A 13,498-nucleotide genomic window follows, 5' to 3' on the forward strand; every position below is an offset into this window, starting at 1 on the left:
GAATGCCGAAAAAAGAAAATAGACAAAAAACAAACAACCCAAAATAGAACAAACAGAAAATAAAAATGAAAATGGCAGAATTAAGTGCTACATATAAATAATTACATTAAATGTAAAAGTAAAAGGAATGGATTGGCCGAATGTACTGAAACAGGTGACCCAACTATATGCTATCTGCAAGAAACGGTGGTGTGTGTGTGTGTGTGTGTGTGTGTGTGTGTGTGTGTGTGAATTTCATAAAAATTGTATTCTTCAATAGTTGATTAAGCTCTCTTACCCAGTTCTGATTTTAGTTGAATGCCAGTGAGTCTCACAGTAAAAGACTTTTGTTTCACAGCCTCTGGGAATTCCATGCAGTTGTGGAATATGAGATTTAGAGGCTGAAAGTAAACTGGTAGAAATTCAAATCCATCTTTTATCTTTTAGATAAAAGTCTTTGAAATCCTTTTAGTGTGAAGTTATCAGCAGGCTTGATTCTCATATAACCTCATTACTAACTCAAGGATTATTCAAAATGCATGGCAAGCAGGGCTCTGGGGCTGAAACTCAGTTTTTATCAGTCCTACCACCAGTGATAAGCCACATGTGGTCCACCTAGTTCTGCTTGGGAAATTCTGCCTGCTTGCCCCGTCCTCTCACCCCCGCCTTGGAGATCACAATACAAATTCAAAGCTTTCGTAAGTTTATCCACTAAAGAGAGCTGCTCAACCTTGAGCATTTCCAAAACTTATTGAACCACAGAACCCTTTTCCACGTTAACATTTCACAACTCACCTCGGGGTTTTGCGAGGTAAGAATGGATATTTTTAAGTGATTGATGCTTCAGATCTGAGGTCTTTACTGCTGCAAGTAATGGAGTACTCTCAATATATCTTTGTTGTATGGATTGGACTTGGTGAAGTGTAAGAAAAAATTCTTATCCAGTCTCATCACTGATCACCATTTTCGCCCCGGAATGGCGAGAATTGGCTTACTAGGTATTGGGCTTTTGCATATCATCTTGAAAAAAACAAAAACAAAAAAAAACAGGTTCATCAACTGTTTCTACTTTCACATAATGGAATAAGCTTCCAGTTCATAAATTAAAAGAGAGTTTGTTATGAACATAAAAGTATGAACAAAAAGTGGTTATATCATGTTCATCAATTGTTATTTTAAGGCTTATCCTTAAAACAAGATAATTCAATACTTGAGGGAAAAACCTAACTTCCAAAACTGAAACCATGAAATGATTTACTTATTCCATAAATGTATCATCTTATCTGCTCAGATTTACACTCGGAGCAATAAAACCTCTGGCAGCTGCTCCAGCTGCGGGAAGAGGAGACAGGAGATAAGAACATTGCTTTCTTGAATGTCTGAAGTGGGAGTGGGGCTAAGAACGGCGTCCCTAGCATGGCCATTAACCTCCAAGTCTGATACTAAAGAAGTAAACCAGTCCTCTTTGAAAGATGTGGTAAAGCTCTCAGGGCGCTTGTTTTGTTAAACCCCGCTAAAGTCTTAAAAAATAAATAAATAAATCATGCCATCTCCTCTTCATCAGAAAAACAACCACTCCAATTTTGAAATACTTTCGAGCTTTGGGAGAATCATTGCCAGGTGGAAAACTTTCAGGTTTTCTTGTGAGCTCATAGGGTGACCTTACTTTTACCCCACTCCAAAGAGCCCCCAGGATCTTGAGCACGCTAGGGACTGCCCTGATCTGATCCCAAGTGATGAAATTCTGGTCGGGGGGCAGTGTGGAGACAGCGTTTGGGGGAGGGCATTGACACAGACTCAGTTCAGGTACACATACCAATGCTGGGCAAGTCTTTGCCCTTAGCGAGACTCAGGCCACTCAGGTTCTGTTGGGTGGGGATGTCTAGGAAGAATATTAAACCCCCTGATTTTCATGACTCCCAAGATGTGTCTGTGTGGTCTGTATTAGCTCATCCTCAGGGCCGAATATTCCTGAGCTTTCTTCTCTTGATGTTAGTTAGTACTTTGGTGAGGGGAATTTTTATTGCCTAGTAAATAATATCATAGAAGGTCATAATTCCATATTAGCCACTAAATATCCAAAATGTATAAAGCATGAAACGTTCAGTCCAAGATATGGATGAAAATCACCTCAATGACATTTCTTAAGAATTATCCTTTTGGGGCTTCCCTGGTGGCGCAGTGGTTGAGAGTCCACCTGCCGATGCAGGGGACACGGGTTCGTGCCCCGGTCTGGGAAGATCCCACATGCCGCGGAGCGGCTGGGCCCGTGAGCCGTGGCCGCTGAGCCTGCGCGTCCGGAGCCTGTGCTCTGCAACGGGAGAGGCCACAACAGTGAGAGGCCCGCGTACCGGGAAAAAAAAAAAAAGAATTTTTCTTTTTTTTTTTTTCCAGTCTAAAAGTGGAGCAGAAACTTTCTCCTAAATCCCAGACTTAGAAAGCTGAATACCACCTGGAGACCTTAAAGAATTACACTGACAAAACCATTTTTCTTTAAATTGCAAATTAAAAAATTCTCCATAGAACTTTGGAAGAAATCTCAAGTTTTCAGACTCCTAAGCTTAGAGGGACTCTAGAAACTCACTTCATGGTCTTCGTCTGCCTTTTGGGAAAGATACTGAGATCACGCTGGGGAGAGATGGTGAGACTCCTCAATCTGGAACACCTTTATTGTTGGGTTAGTTTTCACCGGTCATGAATTGTAGGATCCAGCTATGCTCATAGGCAAGAAGTTCTCTTTTGGATAAAGTCATTTTCTCCAGATACAATGAATCTATTTTTAATCATTCTGTCTTACTTGGAAATAGCTGTTTCCCAGTCGTGTGTGTGAGCACGCACACACACTTGGACACACACACACACACACACACACACCAGTCTCCCCTGTAGTCTTTTCTCTCTTTGAAGATCTTTCTTACCTGCTTCACTTTTTTTCTTTTAACCTTGTGTTCTTTGAATGTTTTCACCCCTTCGTCTTCCTGAAAGTTACTGTGACTCTCGTATCCTCAGTCATCGCTCCAAACCTCTCCTCCCCTAAAAATAAAAATCAACACAGTGGCAAAATTTGTTGGAAGGCAAAGAGTAATACCGCAGGGTCTTGGTTTATGGAGGTTTATGGGCAGAGAGACCAGTATTCTTCAGAAGGCCTCCTTTCTACCACGGTGAAGTGGATCTCTCCAAGGAGATCTTTGGGACCAGATATCAACTTAACACAGTGTATGTTCCGGATGCTGTTAGACCCTAGTGTCGACACTCCTGTTTCGCTTTCAAGCAGGTTGGGCTAACATTTCCCGTCTCAGTTAAAACCTATGTTCTCTGTTGACAGAGACTAGATACTGCTACACTCAGCACACCATGGAAGTCACAGGAAACAGCATCGCCGTCACCAAGCGCTGCGTTCCGCTGGAAGACTGCTTGTCCACTGGCTGCAGAGACTCCGAGCGTGAAGGCCACAAGGTCTGGCAACAAAGCAAGTGACAGGACAGCATAGTCAGCCTTCCTCCTCTCCAGACGCCCACCAGGGTTCATGAGCCAATCCTTACTCCCTGACGTAGGCTGGCTTTTGACTGTCTTTATACAGTTATGACAAGCTGCTTCCTTTCCTGTTGGCGCTAAAAGAATAAAAATTTATACTAGGGCACAGGATAACTGGTATAAATTATGTAAACACAAGACCAAGAGGGTATTGAAATGACTGTAAGCCCTTTCTTCACTCAGAAGAAAGTAATAAAGTTACCAAAAGGGACAGGAGCAAGGGGCCAGTTATGCCCTCATGGTAGAGCATTGCAGATGTACTAACAGTTCAGTCAGCTGAAGATGGACAAGGCAATTTAGCTTTGATAACTTTCTGTAAAGCGGGGTTCATATCTTTATTGGGATGCTGATTTGGGGAGGGTATCCATTGGCTCCTGAGTCATTTGAGCAGGTGACAAGAGGACCGTCTCCTTGTGGGATGCCTCCCTCTGGTGCCTGGGCAGAAGCACTCAGTGTAAAACAAACTTAGAAGGCAGCCTTGCCTTCTATGGAGAAAGAGAATATAGAGACTCAGAGAAGGGCAGCCTGACTCATGGTTGGAGTGGGGGATGCTCCTGACTCTCTCGCCCGTCGTTCCGAGCTGGCTGTACCTGTGATCTTGTATATCAGCCCTTGGCCTTTATTTGGAGGCTGCCCACTTCTCCCCATCAGGCTGCCTTCCTGGTGGTTGGGGGCAACTCCCACTCTTACTTAATGGAGCTAATTATGCAGACAATTATAATGAAAGTAAGTACTTAAGTTTAAATTCACTGCGTTGTAGCCACTTCACTTTCACTGTGAAAACTTGGCAGATGAACGTTTACCATGAGAGTGTCTCTGAGAAAGGTTAAGTATTACAATTCCCATTTCATAGATGGAAGAGCTCAGACCTAGGAAGACTGTAAAGCTGTGTAATAACCACATGTCAAAAACAGAATGCACATTCCTAGAATTTAGTCTGGGGGACGGGGGTTTATTGTGATAAACCAGGTGAAATTTCATCCCACCCCCTTAAATGCAGGGTTGGTGTCTCCTTTGTAAAACAGGTAACTCTCATTTGAGTCTTGCTGTGAGGGAGACAATTCCTTCAAAAATCTCTGGCCCCCTCCCAGACCTGCCAGCTTCTCATCACCCTTCTTTTTCTCTTCCTTTATTTCAGGTCTGCACTTCCTGCTGTGAAGGAAATATCTGTAACTTGCCGCTCCCCCGAAATGAAAGTGATGCCACATTTACCACAACGTCACCCATAAATCAGACAAATGGGCACCGAGGCCGCATGTCAGTGATAGTGTCCTGCTTGTGGGTGTGGTTGGGACTCACGTTATAGCAGCTCAAAGGCATGTGTCGTAACGATCCATGGGGACTTGGAGGGTCCATAAGTCATGCATGAGGCCTGACAGTAGTCACACATGTGAAACCATAACACTCACGGATGTCTTCACGGCCAAGCACTTCCACTTACCACGGGGAACAAGCATTGCTCCAATGTAGTCACTTCAAGTCCAAGACCTCATCAAAGCAGCCTGCCCCCAAAACAGTCCCTGGGTTCTATACCATAAAGGTTTGTTTCCCCTCCAAAAAATAGCTCTGCATTTACTGAGATTTGGGGCTTTTAGTTTGGAATACATGCACGAGCCACAGGAGGTCCTGCAGCCCTCTGAGATGTTAGGCATATGTTATATGGACACGTGTAGATCTGTGTTCTTCAGCAGAAAGGTCAATGACCCCCGGTTTGAGTGGTCCAGTCATGAATTCATTTATAGCTTTAGAGTTTTAAAACTTTGATTCCCAAATGAATGGACTATTTCCTTGGAGAGTCTGACCAAGTCTCTAGAAAACTAGTGGGCAGTTTGTCCAATTTAATTGTCCCAATATTCTTCTCCCAATGGCGGGACTCATGGGACATAAAAGAAATAAAGGCAATCATAAAAGTTTTTTTGTATGGGAGGAAAGGTGGCTAGAGAAGGATTTTTCCCAACTTAATGGAACTAGCACCCATAAGGTGACTGTTTATCCCTTCATATAATTGGTGAGATTGGCCTTGATTTGGCACCTAACTGTGCTCCATGAAATCCTGGATTCTACCTGGACCAATAGGCATCCAAAGAGGCTGACAGCAGTATGGGGCTATCTCCTCCAGCCATGAGGTTCTATTCAGGCATAGCTAATTGAGACAGAGAGAGGATTTCAAAACGAAAGGCGGATGTGCAGGGTTGATCCGAGTTCGTTGTGAGGGCGCAGTAAGTGTCTCTGCCAAACCTTTCATCTGCAGTTTACACTGCCCCAGAGCCTTCTTTGTTCTCCCTCTTCCAGATCCCCAGTGACTTCAGGGAGAAGGTTCTGCATTAAGTTGTCTCAAGATTGATAGGAAAAGAAGATGTAATATCCTAGGATGAGAAGTAGGTGGACCACTGGAGTGATGGTGAGACTAGTAAAGAGACCCAGTAAGATGTTTTTATTCTTTTCAGATGATTTCCTTTGAAGTAAATGGTAAAACTTCCACCATCCTTCCTATATTTTTGGCACCTCCAATTTTTTCTTCTTCCTTATAAATCATTTATACAATATTTATTTTTGTATGGCATAACTAGAGACTAAAATATATTGTAAAATCTTCTTTATTCTGAACAAAACGATCGAATTAGAATACATATTTTTCAACAGTGGTAGAGCTTGTAATATATGTTTGTTGAAAGTTATCTATAAGACTTGCACCAGTGTTGAAAAAACTTAATTTATGTTGTGAATAAGAGTAATGTGTTGGCCTCAAGCTTTTTGCTCGTGGTTTTCTCAGTGGTATTGTCCCAGAAGTATTCGGGTGGTGACCATCACTGGTATGAGTTTCTCTGCAGGGTTAGGGGGTGTATTTCCATGAACTTTGGTGGAGTCGTTGCTGATCAGGAGGCCAGTGTTGTCAGGGTCCATCTGCCCTGCAGAGGAAAATGTCTCAGGCTCATAAAATGAGCCCCCCCTCAGGGACCAAATGTGAACTGACAGCAGAAACTCTGAAACAAAATAATCTAAATTGCATCAAATAACCTTAATTCAGAGTTTGGTAGGTTTATCAATATGTTGCTTACAACTGGGGCAGGGGATGTAGAGGGAGAGAGAAAGCAAGACATTTACTAAGCACCTCTTATGTGCCAGATGCCACACTAAGCACTTTACATGAGTCGGGTCATGTAATCCCTGCAAGAACCCTGTAAGGAATGTTACTAGTATTTACACGTTACAGATGAAGGTACTAAGGCTCTAAGAAGTAACATGAAGCCTTTCCTTCCAGTTTAGGTTATATGGGATGAGGTGGGATGGAAGAGGAAGGGAAGGTGGAATTGCCACCCCTAGGAAAACTTCCAGGCCTGACATCATGGGAATTTGTCCATTTTATCATGTGGAGTTTGTCTGGTCCTGCTTCCATAGGATGCCATTTGTGTGTGTCCCCAGACAATGTTTTCTCTTTGTGGGGGAGTGTGTGTGTGTGTGTGTGTGTGTGTGGGTATGGCTTCCTCATTCATTCCTTTTGCTGTCAAAGAGGAGGCAGGTTGATCTTCCATCTGAAGATGCCATAAGACAATGATAATTTGATGTATATACCTACAAATACATTTTTGTGCATGGGTCGCTCTCCACTGACACCTTCCAAGTACTGCATGTGATTAAAATAAGAGATAAAGTCCAAATCTTGGTTCTTAATGAGAAGGCACCACTCCAAAGCCTCCCTGGTGGTGTGTAGGGACCAGATCCACAATGGTGCAGGCTCATCTGCCACCCAGGGGGGTCACTGCAAAATCCACACAGATGTGGCTACATGCACCCCATGTACCTGTCAGAATGGCTGGTGTTTCATTCTCTTCAAAGAAAGTGGTTTGCTCACCATTCCCAGCCTCAAGGAGCCAAGGAAGGGCCATTCATGTGGAAGGCCCAGGACTAGTCATCCATCTGACTTTTCTACCACATTAAGCCTTCCATTAAATCCTACGGTTGGTGACAGCTTGAAGTGCAAAGAGCCGCGATGTGTATATCAACCTGTGTGCCATTTATTTATTTTTAGACTCCCCACAGCGTTCATGTCAATATGGGATTAATGCCTACATTTTGTAAATATTGTACATTTTGTAAATCAATGAATAAAGGTTTTAAGTGTATCTCACTGGGCTCCTCCCTGCAAATGCACATGCCAGTCAGTGATTAAGGCATCCAGGTTATGTACAAGGCATTGATTGGGTTTAGTGTCAAAGGGAACTTCCTTCCAGGAGCTCACTTTTTCATTGTATAGACAAGAAATACATGCATGAAAAGACACAGGACAATTCACCCATGCCAAATGATTCATGCAGACAGTAAGTGCTGCAGAAAATCAAAGAAGGAAAGATTACCAGACCTTTTGATCAGATCTGCGCTTTCCCTAGAACATTTTCTTTGTTAAATCAGGAAATATAAAAACGTGTGTGTGTGTGTGTATCTATATATTTAAGTACTATCCCATTAGCAATTTATTTTCAAATATTATTCTATTCTTGGGGTCAATTATGTTAGTGCTGATACAATAGAAAACACTTTCCCTTGATGGTTTCTTCTGCCACAGGAAACAAATATTTGACTAGCATGAATGTCATTTTCATCTATGCAGCGAATTTATTGCATTTTTCTTAGTAAAACGATAGACATTGAAAATGACCTTGAAAGACTCCAGCTCATTTATGACTCCTGGTTATTCTTTAACACTTTTTATGTTGAAATTTCCAGGGAAATGCATGTTTTCCCCACAGTTAGAGGTTTTCTGTTAGGCTATGGATGGGTGCTATGGCTGGTGCTTGTTAAAATGTCCTACTCACATGAACATGGCTCTTATTACTAGCCTCTGTGAATAGCTCTGTGTGTTTACCTGCAGTAAACAGCACTGCAGGTCTACTGTGCTTTTATAGAAATCTGACTTTTGAAAACATAAATTTACATGGCAACCCAGTTTGGGGGTTCAAAAAGGATCCTTTGCATTATAAAGGCATTTAATATTCCTTTTCTAACACATTTCCTAACACATTTCCTAACACATTTAATATTCCTTTCCTAACACATTTGTAAACAACATTTAGGGCATACCAGGTATGTAAAGGATTTTATTTGCAAACAACATTTAGGGCATATCAGGTATGTAAAGCTAGATGTGGTACCTTGGCTGCATTATGGTAACTTTTATCTGAAATACCAAAAGCGCTTTCCAAATAATTTTTTTTAATAGATCTTTATTGGAGTATAATTGCTTCACAGTACTGTGTGTTAGCTGATGTTGCACAACAAAGCGAATCAGCCATATGCATACACATGTCCTCATACCCACTACCTCTTGAGCCTCCCTCCCATCCTCCCTATCCCACCCCTCTAGTTCATTGCAAAGCACCGAGATGATCTCCCTGTGCTATGCTGCTGCTTCCCACTAGCTGACTATTTTACACTCGGTAGTGTATATGTGTCCGTGCTACTCTCACTTTGCCCCAGCTTTCTCCTCCTACCCCGTGTCCTCAGGAGCATTCTCTATGTCTGCCTCTTTATTCCTGCCCTGCAACTAGGTTCATCAGTACCTTTTTTTTTCTTTTTCGTTTTAGATTCCATATATATGCGTTAGCATATGGTATTTGTTTTTCTCTTTCTGACTTACTTCACTCTGTATGACAGACTCTAGGTCTATCCACCTCACTACAAATAACTCAATTTCGTTTCTTTTTATGGCTGAGTAATATTCCATTGTATATATGTGCCACATCTTCTTCATCCATTCATCTGTCGATGGACACTTAGGTTGTTTCCATGTCCTGGCTATTGTAAATAGAGCTGCAATGAACATTGTGGTACATATCTCTTTTTGAATTATGGTTTTTTCAGGGTGAATGCCCAGTAGTGGGATTGCTGGGTCATATGGTAGTTCTATTTTTAGTATTTTAAGGAACCTCCATACTGTTCTCCATAGTTGTTGTATCAATTTACATTCCCACCAACAGTGCAGGAGGGTTTCCTTTTCACCACACCCTTTCTAGCACTTACTGTTTGTAGATTTTTTGATGATGGCCATTCTGACTGGCATGAGGTGATACCTCATTGTCATTTTGATTTGCATTTCTCTAATAATTCGTGATGTTGAGCATCTTTTCATGTGCCTCTTGGCCATCTGTATGTATTTCTTGGTGAAATGTCTATTTAGGTCTTCTGCCCATTTTTTAACTGGATTGTTTGTTTTTTGATATTGAGCTCCATGCACTATTTGTGTATTTTGGAGATTAATCCTTTGTTTGTTATTTCATTTGCAAATATTTTCTCGCATTCTGAGGGTTGTCTTTTTGTCTTGTTTATGGTTTCCTTTGCTATGCAAAAGCTTTTAAGTTTAATTAAGTCCCATTAGTTTATCTTTGTTTTGGTTTCTGTTACTCTAGGAGGTGGGTCAAAAAAGATCTTGCTGTGGTTTATGTCAAAGAGTGTTTTTCCTTTGTTTTCCTCTAAGAGTTTTATAGTGTCTGGTCTCATATGTAAGTCTTAATCCATTTGGAGTTTCTTTCTGTATGGTGTTAGGTAGTGTTGTAATTTCATTCTTTTACATGTAGCTGTCCAGTTTTCCCAGCACCACTTATTGAAGAGGCTGTCTTTTCTCCATTGTATGTTCTTGCCTCCTTTGTCGTAAATTAGGTGCCCATATGTGCCTGGGTTTTTCTCTGGGAATTCTATCCTGTACCATTGATCTATATTTCTGTTTTTGTGCCAGTACCATACTGTCTTGATTACTGTAGCTTTGTGGTATAGTTTGAAGTCAGGGAGCCTGATTCCTCCAACTCCGTTTTTCTTTCTCAAGATTGCTTTGTCTCCATATGAAATGTGAAATTTTTTGTGCTAATTCTGTGAAGAATGCATTGATAGTTTGATAGGGATTCCACTGAATCTGTAGATTGCTTTGGGTGGTATAGTTATTTTCACAGTATTGGTTCTTCCAATCCAAGAACATGGTATACCTCTCCATCTGTTTATGTCATCTTTGATTTCTTTCATCAGTGTTTTATAGTTTTCTGAGTACAAGACTTTCACCTCCTTAGGCAGGTTTATTCCTACGTATTTTATTCTTTTTGTTGTGATGGTAAATGGGAGTGTTTCCTTAATTTCTCTTTCCGAGTTTTCATTATTGGTGCATAGGAATGCCAGAGATTTCTGTGCATTAATTTTGTATCCTGAAACCTTACCAAATTCGTTGATTAGTTCTAGTAGTTTTCTGGTGGCAACTTTAGGATTTTCTATGTATAGTATCATGTTGTCGGCAAACAGTGACAGTTTTACTTCTTCTTTTCCAATTTGTATTCCCTTTATTTCTTTTTATTCTCTGATTGCTGTGGGTAGGACTTCCAAAATGGTGCTGAATAAGAGTGGCAAGAGTGGACATCCTTGTCTTGTTCCTGATCTTTGTGGAAATGCTTTCAGTTTTTCACCATTGAGTATGGTGCTTACCGTGGGTTTGTGATATATGGCCTTTATTATGTTGAGGTTGGTTCCCTCTATGTCCATTTTATGGAGAGTTTTTATCATAAATGGGTGTTGAATTTTGTCAAAAGTTTTTTCTGCATCTATTCAGATGATCATATGGTTTTTATTCCTTAATTTGTTGATGTGGCATATCACATTGATTGATTTGCATACATTGAAGAATGCTTGCATCCCTGGGATAAATCCCACTTGATCATGGTGTATGATCCTTTTAATGTGCTGTTGGATTCTGTTTGCTAGTATTTTGTTCAGGATTGTTGCATCTATGTTCCTCAGTGATATTGGTCTATAATTTTCTTCTTTTGTGATATCTTTTTCTGGTTTTGATATCAGGGTGATGGTGGCTTCGTAGAATGAATTTGGGAGTGTTTCTCCCTCTGCAATTTTTTGGAAGAGTTTAAGAAGGGTTGGTGTTAGCTCTTCTCTAAATGTTTGATAGAATTTGCCTGTGAAGCCATCTGGTCCTGGACTTCTCTTTGTTGGAAGATTTTAAATTACAGTTTCAATTTAATTACTTGTGATAGGTCTGTTTATATTTTCTAATTCTTCCTGGTTCAGTCTTGGAAAATTGCACCTTTCCAAGCATTTGTCCCTTTTCATGGTTGTCCATTTTATTGGCATATAGTTGTTTGTAGTAGTCTCTTATAATCCTTTGTATTTCTGCAGTGTCAGTTGTGATTTCTCCTTTTTCATTGCTAGTTTTATTGATTTGCATCCTCTCCCTTTTTTTCTTGATGAGTCTGGCTAAGTGTTTATCAATTTTGTTTATCTTCTCAAAGAACCAGCTTTCAGTTTTATTGATCTTTGCTATTGTTTTCTTTATTTCAATTTCATTTATTTCTGCTCCGATCTTTATGATTTCTTTCCTTCTACTGACTTTGGGTTTTCTTTGTTCTTCTTTCTCTAGTTGTTTTAAGTGTAGGGTTAGACTGTTTATTTGAGGTTTTTTTTGTTTCTTGCGGTGAGATTGAATTGCTATAATCTTCCCTCTTAGAACTGCTTTTGCTGCATCCCATAGGTTTGGGGTCGTTGTGTTTTCATTGTCATTTGTTTCTATGTATTTTTCTATTTCTCCTTTGACTTCTTCAGTGATCTCTTGGTTATTTAGTAGCCCAGTGTTTAGCCTCCATATATTTGTGTTTTTTACAGTTTTTTTTCCTGTAATTGATTTCCAGTCTCATAGCGTTGTGGTCAGAAGAGATGCTTGATATGATTTCAATTATCTTAAGTTTTCTGAGGCTTGATTTGTGAGCCAAGATGTGATCTATCCTGGAGAATGTGCTGTGTGCACTTGAGGAGAAATTGTATTCTGCCACTTTGGGGTGGAATATTCTATAAATATCAATTACATCTATCTGGTCTTTTGTGTCATTTAAAGCTTGTGTTTCCTTATTTATTTTCTGTTTGGATGATCTGTCCATTGGTGTAAGTAGGGTTATAAAGTCCCCTACTATTATTGTGTTACTGTGGATTTCTCCTTTCATGGTCATTAGCATTTGCCTTATGTATTGAGGTGCTCCAATGTTGGGTGCATAAACATTGATAATTGTTATATCTTCCTCTTGGATTGATCCTTTGATCATTATGTAGTGTCCCTCCTTATCTCTTGTACCCATCTTTATTTTAAAGTCTATTTTATCTGATATGAGCATTGCTACTCCAGCTTTCTTTTGATTTCCATTTGCCTGGAATATCTTTTTCCATCGCTTCACTTTCAGTCTGTATGTGTCCTTAGGTCTGAAGTGGGTCTCTCGTAGACAGCATATATATGGGTCTTGTTTTTGTATCCATTCAACCAGTCTGTGACTTTTGGTTGGGGCATTTAATCCATTTACATTCAAGGTTGTTATCGAAATGTACGCTCCTATTACCATTTTCTAAATTGTTTTGGGTTTGTTTTTGTGTGTCTTTTTCTTCTCTTGTGTTTTCTGCCTAGAGAAGTTTCTTTAGCATTTGTTGTAAAGCTAGTTTGGTGGTGCTGAATTCTCTTAGCTTTTGCTTGTGTGAAAAGCTTTTGACTTCTCCATCGAATCTGAATGAGATCCTTTCTGGGTAGAGTAATCTTGGTTGTAAGTTTTTCTCTTTCATCACTTTAAGTATATCCTGCCACTCCTTTCTGGCCTGCAGAGTTTCTGCTGAAAAATCAGCTGGATTTCTTTGTATGTTATTTTTTGTTTTTCCCTTGCTGCTTTTAATATTTTTTTCTTTGAATTTAATTTTTGTTAGTTTGATTAATATGTGTCTTGGTGTGTTTTTCCTAGGGTTTATCCTGTATTGGACTTTCTGTGCTTCCTGGACTTCGGTGACTGTTTCCTTTCCCATGTCAGGGGAGTTTTCAACTATAATTGCTTCAAATATTTTTTCAGACCCTTTCTTTTTCTCTTCTTCTTCTGGGACCCCTAGAATTCGAATATTGGTGCATTTAGTTTTGTCCCAGAGGTCTCTGTGCTTATCTTCAATTCTTTTCATTCTTTTTCCTTTCTTCTGC

At 40.2% G+C, this 13,498-nt stretch overlaps 1 protein-coding gene across 1 annotated transcript in view; it reads left to right on the plus strand.

Moving 5' to 3' along the window:
- LYPD6 (LY6/PLAUR domain containing 6) overlaps positions 1-4,982 on the plus strand; it is a 24,057-nt gene extending 19,075 nt beyond the window's left edge. The window contains exons 3-4 of the mRNA XM_007445562.1: positions 3,305-3,435; positions 4,652-4,982. Of these exons, the coding sequence (XP_007445624.1) occupies positions 3,305-3,435; positions 4,652-4,819 (299 nt within the window). The 3' untranslated portion in view covers positions 4,820-4,982. The remainder of the gene's footprint in view (positions 1-3,304; positions 3,436-4,651) is intronic.
- Positions 4,983-13,498: the final 8,516 nt, after the last annotated feature.

This window comes from Lipotes vexillifer, unplaced genomic scaffold, assembly GCF_000442215.2.
Source record: "Lipotes vexillifer unplaced genomic scaffold, Lipotes_vexillifer_v1.1 scaffold193, whole genome shotgun sequence".
In the NCBI taxonomy this organism is placed as follows: domain Eukaryota; kingdom Metazoa; phylum Chordata; class Mammalia; order Artiodactyla; family Lipotidae; genus Lipotes; species Lipotes vexillifer.